Genomic DNA, 14982 nt, shown 5'->3' on the forward strand with positions numbered 1-14982 from the left:
TAAGTACACAAATCCTCAAATTAAGCCTAAGTACAATTGTGCCAAGGAAATAAAAGATTGCAGGTATTGTGGCAGGACTCATAAAATTAGGATGTGCCCAGCATATGGTCAAGTGTGTGCCAAATGTAAGAGAAAGAATCATTATGCTAAACAGTGTAATACTAATTGGAACTCTGAAAAAGTGAAAACTTGTGAAGAGAATGAGGACAGTGATAGTGACCTTCAGCAAATTAGCACAATAAATGAATCGATAGGAAACATTTCTATGTCTCATGAAAGAAAGCAGTATGTAACCATGACTGTAAATCAGCAAGAAATAAATTTTCAGATTGATTCCGGTGCTACGTGCAATGTTTTGAGTGTTAGAGAATTGAAGCGTTTGATTGGCAATGATAAGTTAGATATTGGTGATAGCATCAAACTGAAAGTGTTTGATAATAAAACAAACAAGACTATTGGAATTAAAACTCTAATGTGTGAAAGGAAAGGAAAGCAGTATAAACTTAATTTCTATGTAGTGAAGGAAAATGTTTCTTCTGTAATAGGTTATGAGGATGGACAGAGACTGAAATTTATCAAAATTCTTGTGAATGATAACCCAAGTGCTAAGCAAGAAATAAATGAGGTTTCTCCGAAAGTGTTAGATAAAAACAAGATTATTTCTGATTTTCCTGATTTATTCGAAGGATTGGGGGAATTAGGACCTCCATGTAAGATAAATATTGATGACACAGTGTCATCAGTGATCCATGCTCCAAGAAAAGTTCCTTTTGCCCATAAGAGAAAATTGAAGCAGCAGTTAAGTAGTATGGAAGGTACCATTATCGAAAAGGTCTCGGAACCTACAAATTGGGTTTCTAGCATGGTTTTAGTAACAAAACCTAATTCATATTTAAGGATTTGTTTAGATCCTACAGATCTGAACAAAGCTATCAGGAGACTCCATTATCCACTTCCAACAATTGAGGAAATTTTACCAAGATTGGGTAAAGCTAAAATATTTTCAGTACTTGATGCAAAGAACGGATTTTGGCAAGTGCAACTTGACAAAGAGTCAAGTTATTTGACTACATTTAATACGCCTTTTGGTAGGTATAGATGGAAGAGAATACCTTTTGGTATATCATCGGCACCAGAAGAGTACCAGAGACGAATGCATGATGCCTTACATAATTTAGATGGCATAGAAGTAATAGCAGACGATATCCTAGTTTATGGCAAAGGAAATACTGATCAGGAAGCTTTGGAAAACCATGATAAGAACCTATTAGCGTTACTACAAAGATGCCAAAAAGAAAACATCAAGTTAAATCAAGAGAAGATGAAATTACATGTGACTGAAGTTAAGTACATTGGACATTTGCTAACAAAGGATGGTGTTTGTCCAGATCCAAAGAAAATTGAAGCTATTAATTGTCTAAAAGTGCCAAGTGATGTTAAATCATTGAAAAGATTTCTAGGGATGGTTAATTATCTTTCAAAGTTTTTACCAAGGTTGTCAGAAGTAACTCATTAAGAAATCTGGAAAAGAAAAATGTTGAATGGCAGTGGAACTCTTCTCATGATGAAGCATTCTCCAAGATGAAGAAACTAATTGTTGAAGCTCCTTACTTGAAATATTTTGACAGTAATTGTAATATGTCTTTACAGTGTGATGCTTCAATGTCAGGATTAGGTGCTGTCCTAATGCAAAACGGTCACCCAGTGGCTTATGCTTCTAAATCGTTAACTGAAACAGAACAGCGATATGCTCAAATAGAAAAAGAGATGTTAGCCATTGTTTTTTCAGCGTTACGTTTTGATCAATACCTTTATGGCAAAGATGTTATAGAAGAAACTGATCACAAACCTTTGGAAAGTATTTTTAAGAAGCCATTAATGAAATGTCCCAAGAGGTTACAAAGTATGTTATTGTAATTGCAGAAGTTTAAGTTGAGTGTTAAGTATAAACCAGGTAGTAAAATGTATATAGCAGATACATTGAGTAGAGATTTCTTGTCGAATACATTTTCAGGTGATGATAAATCTGATGTAATTGCATTATTTGAAGAGGTTGGTAATGTAAATATGACAGAACATGTTGCTGTGACAAATGAAAGACTTGAGGATATTAGACAAAAGACCATAAGTAATATTGCATTGCAAACTTTAAAAGAAACAATTCTAAAAGGTTGGCTCACTCATTGTATAGAGGTTCCTGAAACCATAAGATTTTCTTTAAATTTAGGGATGAACTTATTATTGATAATGATATAATATTTAGAGGTAATTGCATTGTAGTCCCATCATGTTTAAGGTCTTACATGCTGAAACAAATTCATTATGCTCACAATGGGATTGAAGCTACTGTTAGATATGGTAGAGATATATTGTTCTGGCCTGGCATGAGTGCAGATATAAAGAATTATGTTTCTTCTTGTGTGGTGTGTAATAAGTATGGTAGTAAACAAACCAAGGAATCCTTAAATTCACATGATTTTCCTTCTAGGCCTTGGTCTAAAATTGGAATGGATATTTTTAGTGTTGGCAATTGTAACTATTTGATTTTGGTAGATTATTATTCATCATATTTTGAGATAAATTCATTGGAAAATATGTTAGCGTCAAATGTTGTAAGCAAGTTAAGGAGTCATTTTTCACGCTATGGTATACCAGACATTGTAGTAAGTGACTGTGGCTCATAATTTACATCAAGTGAATTTCAAACTTTTGTAAAGAAATGGTCATTTAAACATGTAAAATCATCCCCTTACCATCACCAGTCAAATGGCAAAGCTGAAAATGCAGTAAAAATAATGAAACAGTTGTTCACAAAATCAAAGGAGGATGACCATGATCCTTTATTAGCACTTCTTGAATGGAGAAACACTCCAACTGAGGGATTTAACTCTTCACCTGCTCAAAGATTTTTTGGTAGAAGAACTAAAAGTCAATTACCTATAACAGAAAATTTACTTAAACCCAAGATTGTTGATGGGGTACCAGAAGTTCAAACTAAAAAATTGGTCAGGCAAGCTAAATATTATAACAGATCATGTAAGAATTTAGTCTCATTAAAACCAGGTGATGTCATCCGTGCACAACCAGTTCCAGGAAAAAAGGAATGGAAGAAAGGTAAGGTAATAAAAGAGGTTGCAAAAAGGAAATACAAAATAGAAGTAGAAGGCAAAGTATATTTTAGAAATCGTAAATTTTTGAGAAAGACATCAGAGACAGTAACTGATAATTATATCGATTCTGATATTGAAATTGAAACTGATGTAAATACGAATGATGTTGCAAATAAATCTTTTATAATTCCTGAAGCTGATAACTTAGAATCACAAAGAACCAGAAGTGGTCGTGTTGTAAGGAAACCTCAATATCTTGAGGATTATTTGTGATAAATTTAAAGAGCCAATTAGGTATGTAGGATTAAATGTATGTTGCAGGGACCATTTATGTAGAAGAAAAGTTCTTCCAAGATTTTGTTGAGAAAATGTAAAAGAAGGGAGATGTAACAATATGTGAATGTTGTGGTCAGGATTTCGTATGTAATCAGTGTATGAATATTGTTTGGTACGCTGTCTAAGTTTGTAAATGATATCTGTTGTTTATGTTTGGGTAAGTCACGTGACACAGTGACCACAGAGTCTTCCGCATTCTCCCCCGCTCTCCACATGTTGGCTCGGCAATGCTGTATAACTTGCTTTATAACTTGTATAATAAACTAAGGTTAATTACCCTCAGCTTATCAATCAGAACCCATAACAATAGAATGAAACAGGAAAGGTCAGCAAGGAAAATAAACCAGCTAACATTTACACAAAAAATAGGACAACCACAAACAGCATGGATGCCTTTAAACCGTATATTTGTGAAGGTATGTTAGCCGCTCTGTATGGGAGTGAGCAAATCTTGGTCAAGATATTGCGCGACATGGGATGTAATCATAGTGTGGTGACATGAGGCGTACACCCAATGATGGAACAGTCTCTCACAGGAGATTCTGTCATTTTGAAGGAAATAGAAGGTGGGGAGGTTACCCCTATTTGTCATTTGAGACTATTATGCCAGTTGGTGACAGGTAATTTTGACTTTGCGGTAAAGTATTCATTGGCTGTCGAAGGACTAGAAGTCCTACTGGGAAATGAGGTTGGTGGAGCGCCGTTTGTGTCTTGTCCCATAGCAACAGAGAAACCACTGAAATATAGTCCTAAGACTGAACTTGAGAAGACCTACCCGTATTTGTTTCCCAGTTGTGTGACGACTAGGAGTATGATGAAGAAAGTGGCTGCAGAAGAATACAGAGAAACCGAAGGAATGATGAACATGAAGGATTTATTTACGGAAGAAGAGGTTTCCCATGATAGTACGCAAGAGGAGAGCTCCCAAGAGAGCCTGAAATACGAGGAGCGATAAACGAAAGAACAGGAAGACAAGGAAGCAATGGACTTTGAAGCAATAGAAAATTAAGCATTAGAAGTAGGACAAGTGAACCAGAAAAGGCTGGTAGGATTGCAATGGGAGGATGCGACGTTAACGGAATTAGTGTACCGTGTAGTGGATGAGATGGAGGTGCAGCAGTCTCTCACCAGAAATTACCTCAAGGATGGATTGCTTATGACGAAGCATAGACCCGCCGATATCCCTGGAAATGTTGAAAGGGGCATATACCATCAGATAATAATTCCCGCACAGCCAAGAAGACAGGTGATTGCTGTAGCACATGAGAATAAGAAAGACGACAGAGAAGATTATGAGACACTTTTTCTGGCCTGGCATGCATAAGGATGTGAGCTAGTTTTACCGTGCATGTCATGTCTGTCAGATGGCTGGAAAGCCTAACAAGTACATCAAGAATGCTCCCTTACACCCGATTGAAGAACGAGGAGAACCTTTTAGCAAGGTGATGATCGACAATGTGAGACTGTTAATAAGAACGAAGAAAGGCCAGGACTATATGTTAAATTTGATGTGTCCAGTGACAAAATACCCAAAAGCCATACCTATCAGGGACATCAATGGCAAAGTAATTGCCGAGAAGTAACTAGATTTTTTTACCGAGTTTAGTATTCCGGAGATCGTTCAGAGTGACCGAGGAACAAATTTCACGTCAAAATTGTTTCAGGACATGATGAAAGTGTTGGATGCGAAACAACAACTGTCTACTGTCTATCACCCAGACACCCAAGGTATATTAGAGCGGTTTCATCAAACCATAAAGAGTATGTTAACAGAGTATTGCAATAAAACAGGAAATGAATGGGACAACGGACTACCTTTGATGTTATTTGAGGTAAACAATGCTTATCAAGAAAGCATGGGATGTAGCCCGAACAAAATGGTGTTTGGATGAGAAGTAAGAGGACCGATTAAAATGGTGGGAGAAAAATGGAATGATTGAGAGGATATGGATGTAGAATATGTCAAGAACTTGAGGAAAAGGATGGGTGAGATAAAAAAGTTTTCCCTTGAAAACCTGAAAACAAGCCAAGGAAAAATGAAGAAAAGGTTTGATATGGAAAGACCAGTCAGTTTGCATTAGGACAACAGGTGTTGGTTTTCTTACCGATAAGGAGATTCCCACTCACCAACAAGTTCCAAGGACCATTCCGGATTTTGGAGAAGATCAATGACCTGACCTACGTTATCATAACACCAGGAAGAAGGAAACGCCAAAGGAAGGTACCCGTTAACTTATTGAAACCATACTTAAGCGAAAATGAGACCGAAGCTTCACAGGTATGTATTACGTAAACCATTCCATCAACAGAAGACGACGACGGACATGAGGTAGGGGCTGTAAGCAAAGTGAATAATTCGTCCAACATTAGTAACTTAGAGGAGAAATTAACTCATTTGAAAAAGAAGCAGCTAGAAGAATTAAGCTGATTGATTAAAAGTTCCCTGAAATTGTCTCAGACGTCCTGAAACGAGCCAGCTTGATGAAGCATGAGATACACCTTAAGACCGCGGAAAGACAGTTCAAACAATGCGCCTATTGACTGTTGCTGTACCACCGAGAAGTCATGAGAAAAAAAGTGGACTATTTGTAGCAAAATGGATTAGCCAAACAGAGCTCTATCCCATACAGTTCTCCATGGTTCCTCACGAAAAAACACGACGGATCTTTCAGGATGTGTACGGACTATCAAAAGCTGAATTCGATAAGTATGGTCAATAATTATCCATTGCCACTAATTGACCAACTACTCGACAATATTGGACAAGCTAGGTTCGTCTCTAAGATCGACTCTTTAAAAGGGTATTATCAGATTCCTTTGGACGGCAGTGCATAATTATTAGCAGCTTTTATAATCCCGTTTGGTTATATCAATACACAGTTATGCCATTTGGTGTAATGAATGCAACCACCACCTTCCAACAAATAGTGGATAACCTTTTAGGATTGATTTGATTGAAGGAGTATGCATATTTCTCGACGATATTGTGATATATTCATCGACCTGGGAAGAACATAGAATCTTGGAGAAGGCATTTTAAAAGTTGCAAGGAGCCCATCTGATGGTTAACTTGGAGAAGAGCAAATTGGAAAGGCAACAGTTCGATACTTAGGAGATTTGAAGTTGGAAGAGGGCAAATTGCCTCGTTAGCCACTAACGTCGAAGGGATGAGGAAAGCTCCACCCCACACAACGAGGAAGCAATTACAACGGTTTTTGGGAATGGCAGGATTCTACAGACGGTTTCGCCCTAATTTTTCGGCTGTAGTCGCTCCCATGACAGACTTGACTAGCCCTAGGAAAAAATTTGTATGGACCAGCGAGTACCAAGAATCATTCGACAAGATAAGGGCCATATTAACATCGAAACCGATACTTCAAGCACTGGATTTCAACAAGAAATTCCTTATCCAATTGGATGTGCCAGACAATGGAATTGGGGCTGTCCTATTGCAAGAAGGCAAGGAAGGAATTCTTCACCCTGTCTGTTTCATATCGTCGAAGCCGAAGAAGCATCGAAGGGCCTACTCAGCAGTTGAAAAGGAACTGATAGCGCTAGTCACAGTGATAAGGGAGTTTGAAGTTTATGTATATAGACCTCAGAATGAAGAATCAAAATCCTTTATCTTTTGTTGATAAAATGGAGAATAATAATCAAAGGTTAGTTACATGGTCATTATGTTTGTAACCATATTGTATTAATGTAAAGCATATATCCGGTAAAGAGGACGTGGTTGTATATTATTTATCTCGTGCTGCGTCGGTGGACTCATGCCTCGAATAAATAATCTTTTTGGGTAGATCTATCTTACGAAGCTGGTCTAACATGAAAATAGATTATTTTTTTCATGTATTTCATTTGTGTATTTAAGAGATGTATAGCCAGCTCATAAGGTGGATCCCACTCCTGTAGGATTAAGTAAATATATGTAATTTACATAACACTGTCATCATTTATCTAGTTATATTTTCATTCAGTTCCGTATATATAAATTTACGTTAATTTAAAGAATTAAATCTTTATTTCACATCGTTTTGTTATGAAGTCTTATGTAATGGTATTAAAAGGTATGTTGTATGACACACACAAGGGATTGCATCATGTTTCCATGTGGTTGGAAATTGCATGAAGGTTCCAGACTAAGCTTATTCTTTTCTTATTTAATGTTACGAGAGGAGGTGGGCGGAGTTAGCAGAGAGGGGTTGCCATCGTCAAGAGACAATATAGCCATACTTCAAACTGCCAAGTTGGCAACATTGACGCAGCCAGAGCCCATGCCCCCACATTTTGAGAATGCTTTACTGGAAGATTCTAGAATGACTTAGAATGACATAAAAGAGGCCTACCATTATTTTGGAGAGAGAGATCCAGCCTGACATTACGACAGAGCCATACGTCTGACAGTCCTATCACCAGCATCTATCCAGCCACAAAGTACTCTCTCTCTCAAACGTGTAAAGTACATTCAAACATTTGTGTTATATTGTGTGTTTAATTTGAAAGAAGTTAAGTGTATTTGTAAGTGCAGTTCATATTATAAAATCAATTTTTTTTTTTTTTTTTTTGTGACTGGCCCTGTGTGATTTGGTTAAATAGTGAAGTGCATTTATTTTGGCTTAACAGTTCTGTAACCTTGTGTGAGCCCAAAGGTCGTAAGAAGATCAGTTACTTATATGTAAAGGTGTAATTATTGTTTATTTTTTATAGTGTTAAAGTGTTATTTTTTTATTAATTGTCCAAATTAGATATTTTCATAAATTAATTTCTAGTGAAACAGGAGACTGTTCTATTCTAAAATTGTCATTTTATCATAAGTCTAAGGTTTAGTTCAAATTTGAATTTTGAGTGATCTATTTTTGGTATTACTGTTGAATTGTTATTTTTTATTGAATATGTATATTTTTGTAAAGTGTGTATTATTTCGATCACCAATGATTAATTCAGTGACTTGCTCATCTCCCTGACTTAGAACCGCAGTAAGAGGTTGATTTAAGAATAGTTCCTGTTAAAAGTAAAATACTCACCCTATTTTGTTTTGAGTGTAAAGTAAAGAGACCTTTAGACATTCAGTATTCTTATGTTAATGTCTGATAAGTTGCGTATTATTTTCAGAGCTCGGAGGTATTCTCGTGTGTATCAGATTTATGTAAAATAACGCAGGTGATTTTGGTTCTCGGGAGTTTACGTAATTCCCTAGTCGTAATATATACATCTATATCTATCTATCTATCTATATATATATATATATATATATATATATATATATATATATATATATATATATATATATATATATGTGTATATATATATATATATATATATATATATGTATATATATATATATATATATATATATATATATATATATTTATATATATATATATATATATATATATATATATATATATATATATATATATATATATAATTAAAGTAAATTAAATGATGATGCATACTTACCATACAAATGCACTTGATTACTTACATCTTCCCAATTAGTTTTTAATATTATTATTTTGTGGATTGGATTATGTGACTCTCTCAAAGCTCTCCTCTGAAACACTTACCCAGTTACTTCTTCTTTACTCATCACGTGCAGATACGACCAGCTGATCACGTGATACTTCTGCCAATAATGGAAAATTGTGTGATCTTGCGTGAATATGCTGGGAACCACCAAAGTATTTTTAAACTTGTAACAGCTTGGCAGCAACTGCGGAGAGATGAAGTGTCCGGCTTATTCAGTATGGACACCTACATAAGATAAAATACATTTTGTACCACACGTGTTTCATATACACTCGTAAGCAGTAACGTTATTACTTTTTTTGATCTCTCGCTCTCCCCCGCAATAATAAAAGAAACTTGTTTAAGCTTGTTGCGTATTTTATACTGTTTGAATTTTGTGCCATTCTTACTCTCAACTGTCTGTATAAACGCTTGTCGCCTTATTAAATAAACTTTACTTCCATTCACCTAACTATTCCGTTAGTACCTAATAACCACCAGCTCCCTCTTGCCTTCCCCCTCACTGCTGTGCCCTACTGTTTTACAATGCCACCAGCCAACCCTGACTCTTCTATCCCCAGCACATCCATGAAATTACCATCATTTGCCAATACATACCTCCTGGAGCAGCACTCACCATCACCAGTTGCCCATATAGCCAAGACTTTTCAGCTCTTTCAATAAACGTTGGGGGACCAAAAGACTTTTCTTCCCCTCAGGGAAATGACAAGTATCACTCGCCTGCAGCCTGCCACAGATGTGCCTCCTCAGGAGATGAACCTACTTCGTGCCCTTTGGGTGTGATGCCTACTCAAACCTGTATGCGCCCTCATCCCCGATGTCAAAATTTACCCATTAAGGACATGATGACCAAAGTTGACGCCCTTATGGACAGCCCTTTCACCACCTTCAAAACTTCCATCAATGTCTCTACTTCTCATCGACTGGAGCTGACGTGAATGTGGTAGGACACAGATGCTCACCTTTGATATGCCAGACCAGCGACAAAGCTACCCACCACCCACATACACCATCCCCTTGCTCATGCCCCAACCAACCAACTGACGCCCATCGGCCACACTTATGCTACTACAACTCCAGATTCGAATCTGCTGCGAAAAAATGTGCGAGCAATCATCAATGGCCAAAAAACTTGTAATTAGGCCATCGCTTGTGGCGGTTGCCTACTAAATCAGTAATGTTCTCTTTTTACATGATATAGGTACGGGTATGCGGTTTTGGTAGACACTAGGGTTTGCCCTTCTCTTCTACCAAGGCCACTGCTGCTGCTCTCACCTTTCCTGTGTCACATGCCCCTCTTCTTCTCTCCATCAATGCCAGTGATGTCACTATTAGTGTAATACTCGAGCAGGTGGTCCGTGGTTTTCCCCGCCCATTGGCCTTCTCCAGCAGAACACTGTCCAAGATGGAATCTGGCTACTCCACCATCGACCGTGAATTCCTGGCGGTGCATTTAGCTATCTGCCACTTTCGTCACTTTTAAGTGAGTACGCCCTTCATCATTCCCACGGACCACATGCCCCTGGAGCACACCTTCACTTAACAGTCCACTGCTTGGTCTGCCAGTCAACGCTGACACCTCTCTACCGTGGCTGAATTCAGCTGCACACTTCAACATGTCCCTGTGAAAATGAGTCCCATTGCAGATGCCCTGTCAAGAAACACAGTGTCCACCATGCACTGGGATTGGATTACATTGCCTTGACAGTAGCCCAACGAAAAGATCCAGAGTACCATGCACGCAGGACATCTTGCACATCCCTCCTTAGGGAAGACGTCGCCTTCGACGACTCCAATGCCATTTTGTACCGCTCGTGTTCCATACACGCTCATACACTGTAACACTATTGCTTTTTTCTATCTCTCGTTCTCCAAAGAACTGATAATAGAAACCTGTTTAAGCTTGCTATCGCATGCTTTATACTGTTTGAATTTTGTGTCTGTCTTTTTCTCAACTTTCTTTATAAAAGCTCGTTGTCTTGTTGAATAAACTTCACATGCATTCATTTCACCTCTCTGTTAGTAACTAACAACAACCTCAAACAGTTTCAAAAAGCCGCTGGAACCTCTTCCCCGCAACCTTCACGCCCATTGCATCCGGTGTGGCTGAGCTCTTAGAAGTACTTTAAATGATTGAAACTCTCCCATTTCTTGGTTTTTACACTTAGTCCAGTGAATGAGAATTGTGGGCAAAATGAACAATCTAAAATCTTCTCATAGAACTGGTAGTATTCCACATATGCTATTTAATGCTTATAAAGTGTTTTTACTTAAACATTTTGATAAACATACTTTAAAGATATTAAGCAACATATCCTAAACAACACTGTATCAAACAGCACTGTGTATCAATATCAAAGAAAAAGAAGTCAGCCAGTTGTGTTAGCTGATCAAATAGAAATTCATGACTAAGGAGGTTTTTATTTTACGTAAGTTATCAGTTACACCGTAAGAATTCAGACATCAAAATACTAATAACATACAAAGAATTCACAAATTTCAAACAAACTGAGCTCAAGTTCAAATGTCTGTTACTTTACTTTATTATATATTTCGAAATTATTAGTTAAAACATTATCCACCATATTTTTTTTTCTAATTTCAAAGATTTTGCTTGTAATCTATTGTTGGTTGTTATTGATTTAAAAATTCGAAATTTTTAGTGAAATACTGTTTCTTCCCTATACACGCAATGGTTGTCAGTTCGTGCAGAGAAATGATTATTACATCAACGATTATGACAAGACCACAAATATCTACAACAAAGACAAAAGGATATTAATTAAAATAACTGATGAGTATGATTTTAGAAGAAAGCGCCGGGACATATGATTTAATAAAAATGTCCAACCCAGTAAAACAAAACACAATTCCGTCTCACCTTTTTTTTCTGTAGAATAAGAAATGAACGATAAGATGAGATTTCCTTTTGCTTTCTTTCTATTCAAGCAAATTTTGATTTCCCAGAAAGAGAAGTGAATGCTAAGATTTGAATTGCGATTATAACTTTCAACTCTTTTAGGCAAAAATAACACTTACAGATACTTTTGTCTTTTGATTTTCACTGTTTAAAAAATAGACTCCTCCAACAAATACCTAAATTTCGGCAAAGCAATAAAAGCTTAATTAAGCGCATCAGTTATGATCACATGATTACTAACTTTCACATTCCTGAGCTGCCTCCCAATGATAAAATTGTCAGTTTTCAGAGCTTCAGCTAAGGTGGTGGTTTGTTGGAGGTGGGCGCGGGTGATGGACTGCGTGTGGAGAGATCGCTGCACCTCCCGCCCTCTAGCCTCTACCTCGGCTGCCAGTTCCATCACTTTGTTTTCAACTCGTGCTGTTTCTTCCAACTGCCTGGGGTGGAAGAAGTGATTTCATTTCAAGTTTAGTCAAATGAAATGTCTATACTATGTATAGCCTACACATCCAAAAATACATACAATTTACTGAAACTTTTCAATAATAAAATTTCACATTACAATAAATCTAAAACAATTTGTAGAATTTTCAAGGGCCGCTCGTAGGTCGGAATCGTTTTCATTAGCATTCACAACCTCCCCTCCCTCTGAGCTGGGGATGCCAGTTGGGTGGGTTAAGGGTGTATTGGGTCAACCTGCTCAGTCGTCAGCAGCCATTGCCTGGTACTCTTTGGTCCTAGCTCGGGTGGATAGGTGTTTGAACACTGCATATATGTACTGTATATATTGTTGGTTTCTATTCTGGAATATAGTCATGTTCTTTGGGTCTGAGTCTCACATGTGACCTTTAGATCTTTAAATCTTAACTTAATGAAGGTACAATATACTGTATATATATATATATATATATATATATATATATATATATATATATATATATATACATATATATATATATATATATATATATATATATACATATATATATATATACATATATATATATAAATACAAACATATATATGCATATATATATATATATATATATGTATATATATATATACATATATATATGCATATATATATATATATATATATATATATATATATATATATATATATATATATCCTAAAAAAAACTAGAGAGATGGAAAGCCCCGGGATATGATGAAATAACTGCCGCGGTGATATTGGCCGAAATTGAAATGACGGCCAGACTACTTACCAGATTATTTTGTAGAATGTGGCATTAAGAGGCAAAACCTAATAAATTTGAGTTTGGAGTGTAGGTGAAAATAGCAAAAAAAAAAAAAATTGATGAAAAGCTGAGATATGAAAAAGCAGGATTTAGAAAAGCTAGAAGTTGCAATGACCAAATTTTCATTTTGTGACATGGACAGCAATGCATAGAATATAGAAATTCCCTTTTGGTGGTTTTTGTGGACTAGGAAAAAGTCTTTAATAGTGCACCAGTCAATTTTGTGGAGAGTTTGGCGTTATAATGGAGTTCCTCTTAAATTTGTAAATTGGATTAAGTCTGTTCGTGAATATAGCAAATGCAAAGTTAATGTTAATGGAGTCTTATCAAATGAATTTCCAGTGAACAGATGAGTACTCCAAGGGAATGTGTTGCCACCTATGTTGTTTATCCTCTTTATGGATTTTGTAATGTGTAGAATAGTCAGAGATAGTGGAGAAGGATTAGACTGGATTGGTGATAGGAATTTAGCAGACCTAGAATATGCCGATGATGCTGCCCTTGTTAGCAGAACAACCACGGGATTTGCAATGCTTGCTTACCAGAATGCATGAAATATCACACGAGGTGGGGCTGAAGATAAATAGAAGAAATACAGAGATGATAAGAACGGAGTATACAATGGAAGATGAAATATCATTGGAAGGAGGAAGGATGAATGAGGTAGAATGATTTATGTATCTAGGAACTAAGCTCTCCAATATAGGGTCTTTAGAATTAGTGTTTATTGAAAGATTGAAAAAAAAGCAAATCAGACAATGGTTAGATTAAGTAAAATTTGGAAATCAAATTGCCTGAAATTACATCTAAAAATCAGACTATATATCAGTTTAGTGAGTTTAGTGAGATCGGTGTTACTCTATGGACATGAGTCATGGTGTGACAATAAAACGATCTCCAGTAGATTTAGTATATTTGAAAACATAGCCCTCAGAAGGACATTGAGATTTGAATGGCAGGACAGGATTAGACATGAAACTATAAGAGAGATTACACGAGTGCCATATGTGGATGAGATCATGATAAGGGGTAGATGGAGATGGTTTGGGCATGTTCTTCGCACTCCCCGAGAAAGATTAGGTCACCAGACATTCAGCTGGGCTCCACAAGGCACTAGAAAAGTTGGAAAACTTAGGCCTACAGGGCTGAGGAATATGAAGTACGAAGTAGGAGATGATGAATAGACAAGAATTGAATTAAAAGCTCAAGATAGAGATGACTGACGAAATCTAACCAGGCCCTTTGCATCAATAGGCATGGAAGTAGATGATGATGATGATGATGCATAAATATATATATATATATATATATATATATATATATATATATATATATATATATATATATATATATATATATATATATATATATATACACTTGTGAAAATCCTAAGCACTCACCTGTCTCTGGTGTGCTGCAAGGCCGTGATAAGCCCATCTTGTTTTGCTAGTTCTCGCCTGGATCTTTCCAACTCTCGATCAGCGTTTTGTCTCTCCAATTCACGTATATGGACCAAGCCAGCATGCTTCTGTACTGTCCCTAAGTTTTAAAGGAGACAAGCACAAGAAAATTAGTTATACTTTGCATTGCGTATATATATATATATATATATATATATATATATATATATATATATATATATATATATACATATACATACAAATATATATATACATACATTTATATATATATATATATATATATATATATATATGTATATATATACAGTATATATATATACATATATATATATATATATATATATATATATATATATATATATATATATATATATATCTATATAAATATAAATGTGTATATATATATA

General features: G+C 36.0%; 1 protein-coding gene across 1 annotated transcript in view; it reads right to left on the reverse strand.

Moving 5' to 3' along the window:
* LOC137639554 (cilia- and flagella-associated protein 58-like) overlaps positions 1-14982 on the reverse strand; it is a 238763-nt gene that overhangs the window by 115391 nt on the left and 108390 nt on the right. Inside the window, exons 5-6 of the mRNA XM_068371818.1 lie at positions 14555-14693; positions 12137-12332 (exon numbers count right to left, since the gene is read on the reverse strand). Coding sequence (XP_068227919.1) covers positions 12137-12332; positions 14555-14693 — 335 coding nt within the window. The remainder of the gene's footprint in view (positions 1-12136; positions 12333-14554; positions 14694-14982) is intronic.

The sequence above is a fragment of the Palaemon carinicauda genome, chromosome 4 (genome assembly GCF_036898095.1).
Source record: "Palaemon carinicauda isolate YSFRI2023 chromosome 4, ASM3689809v2, whole genome shotgun sequence".
In the NCBI taxonomy this organism is placed as follows: domain Eukaryota; kingdom Metazoa; phylum Arthropoda; class Malacostraca; order Decapoda; family Palaemonidae; genus Palaemon; species Palaemon carinicauda.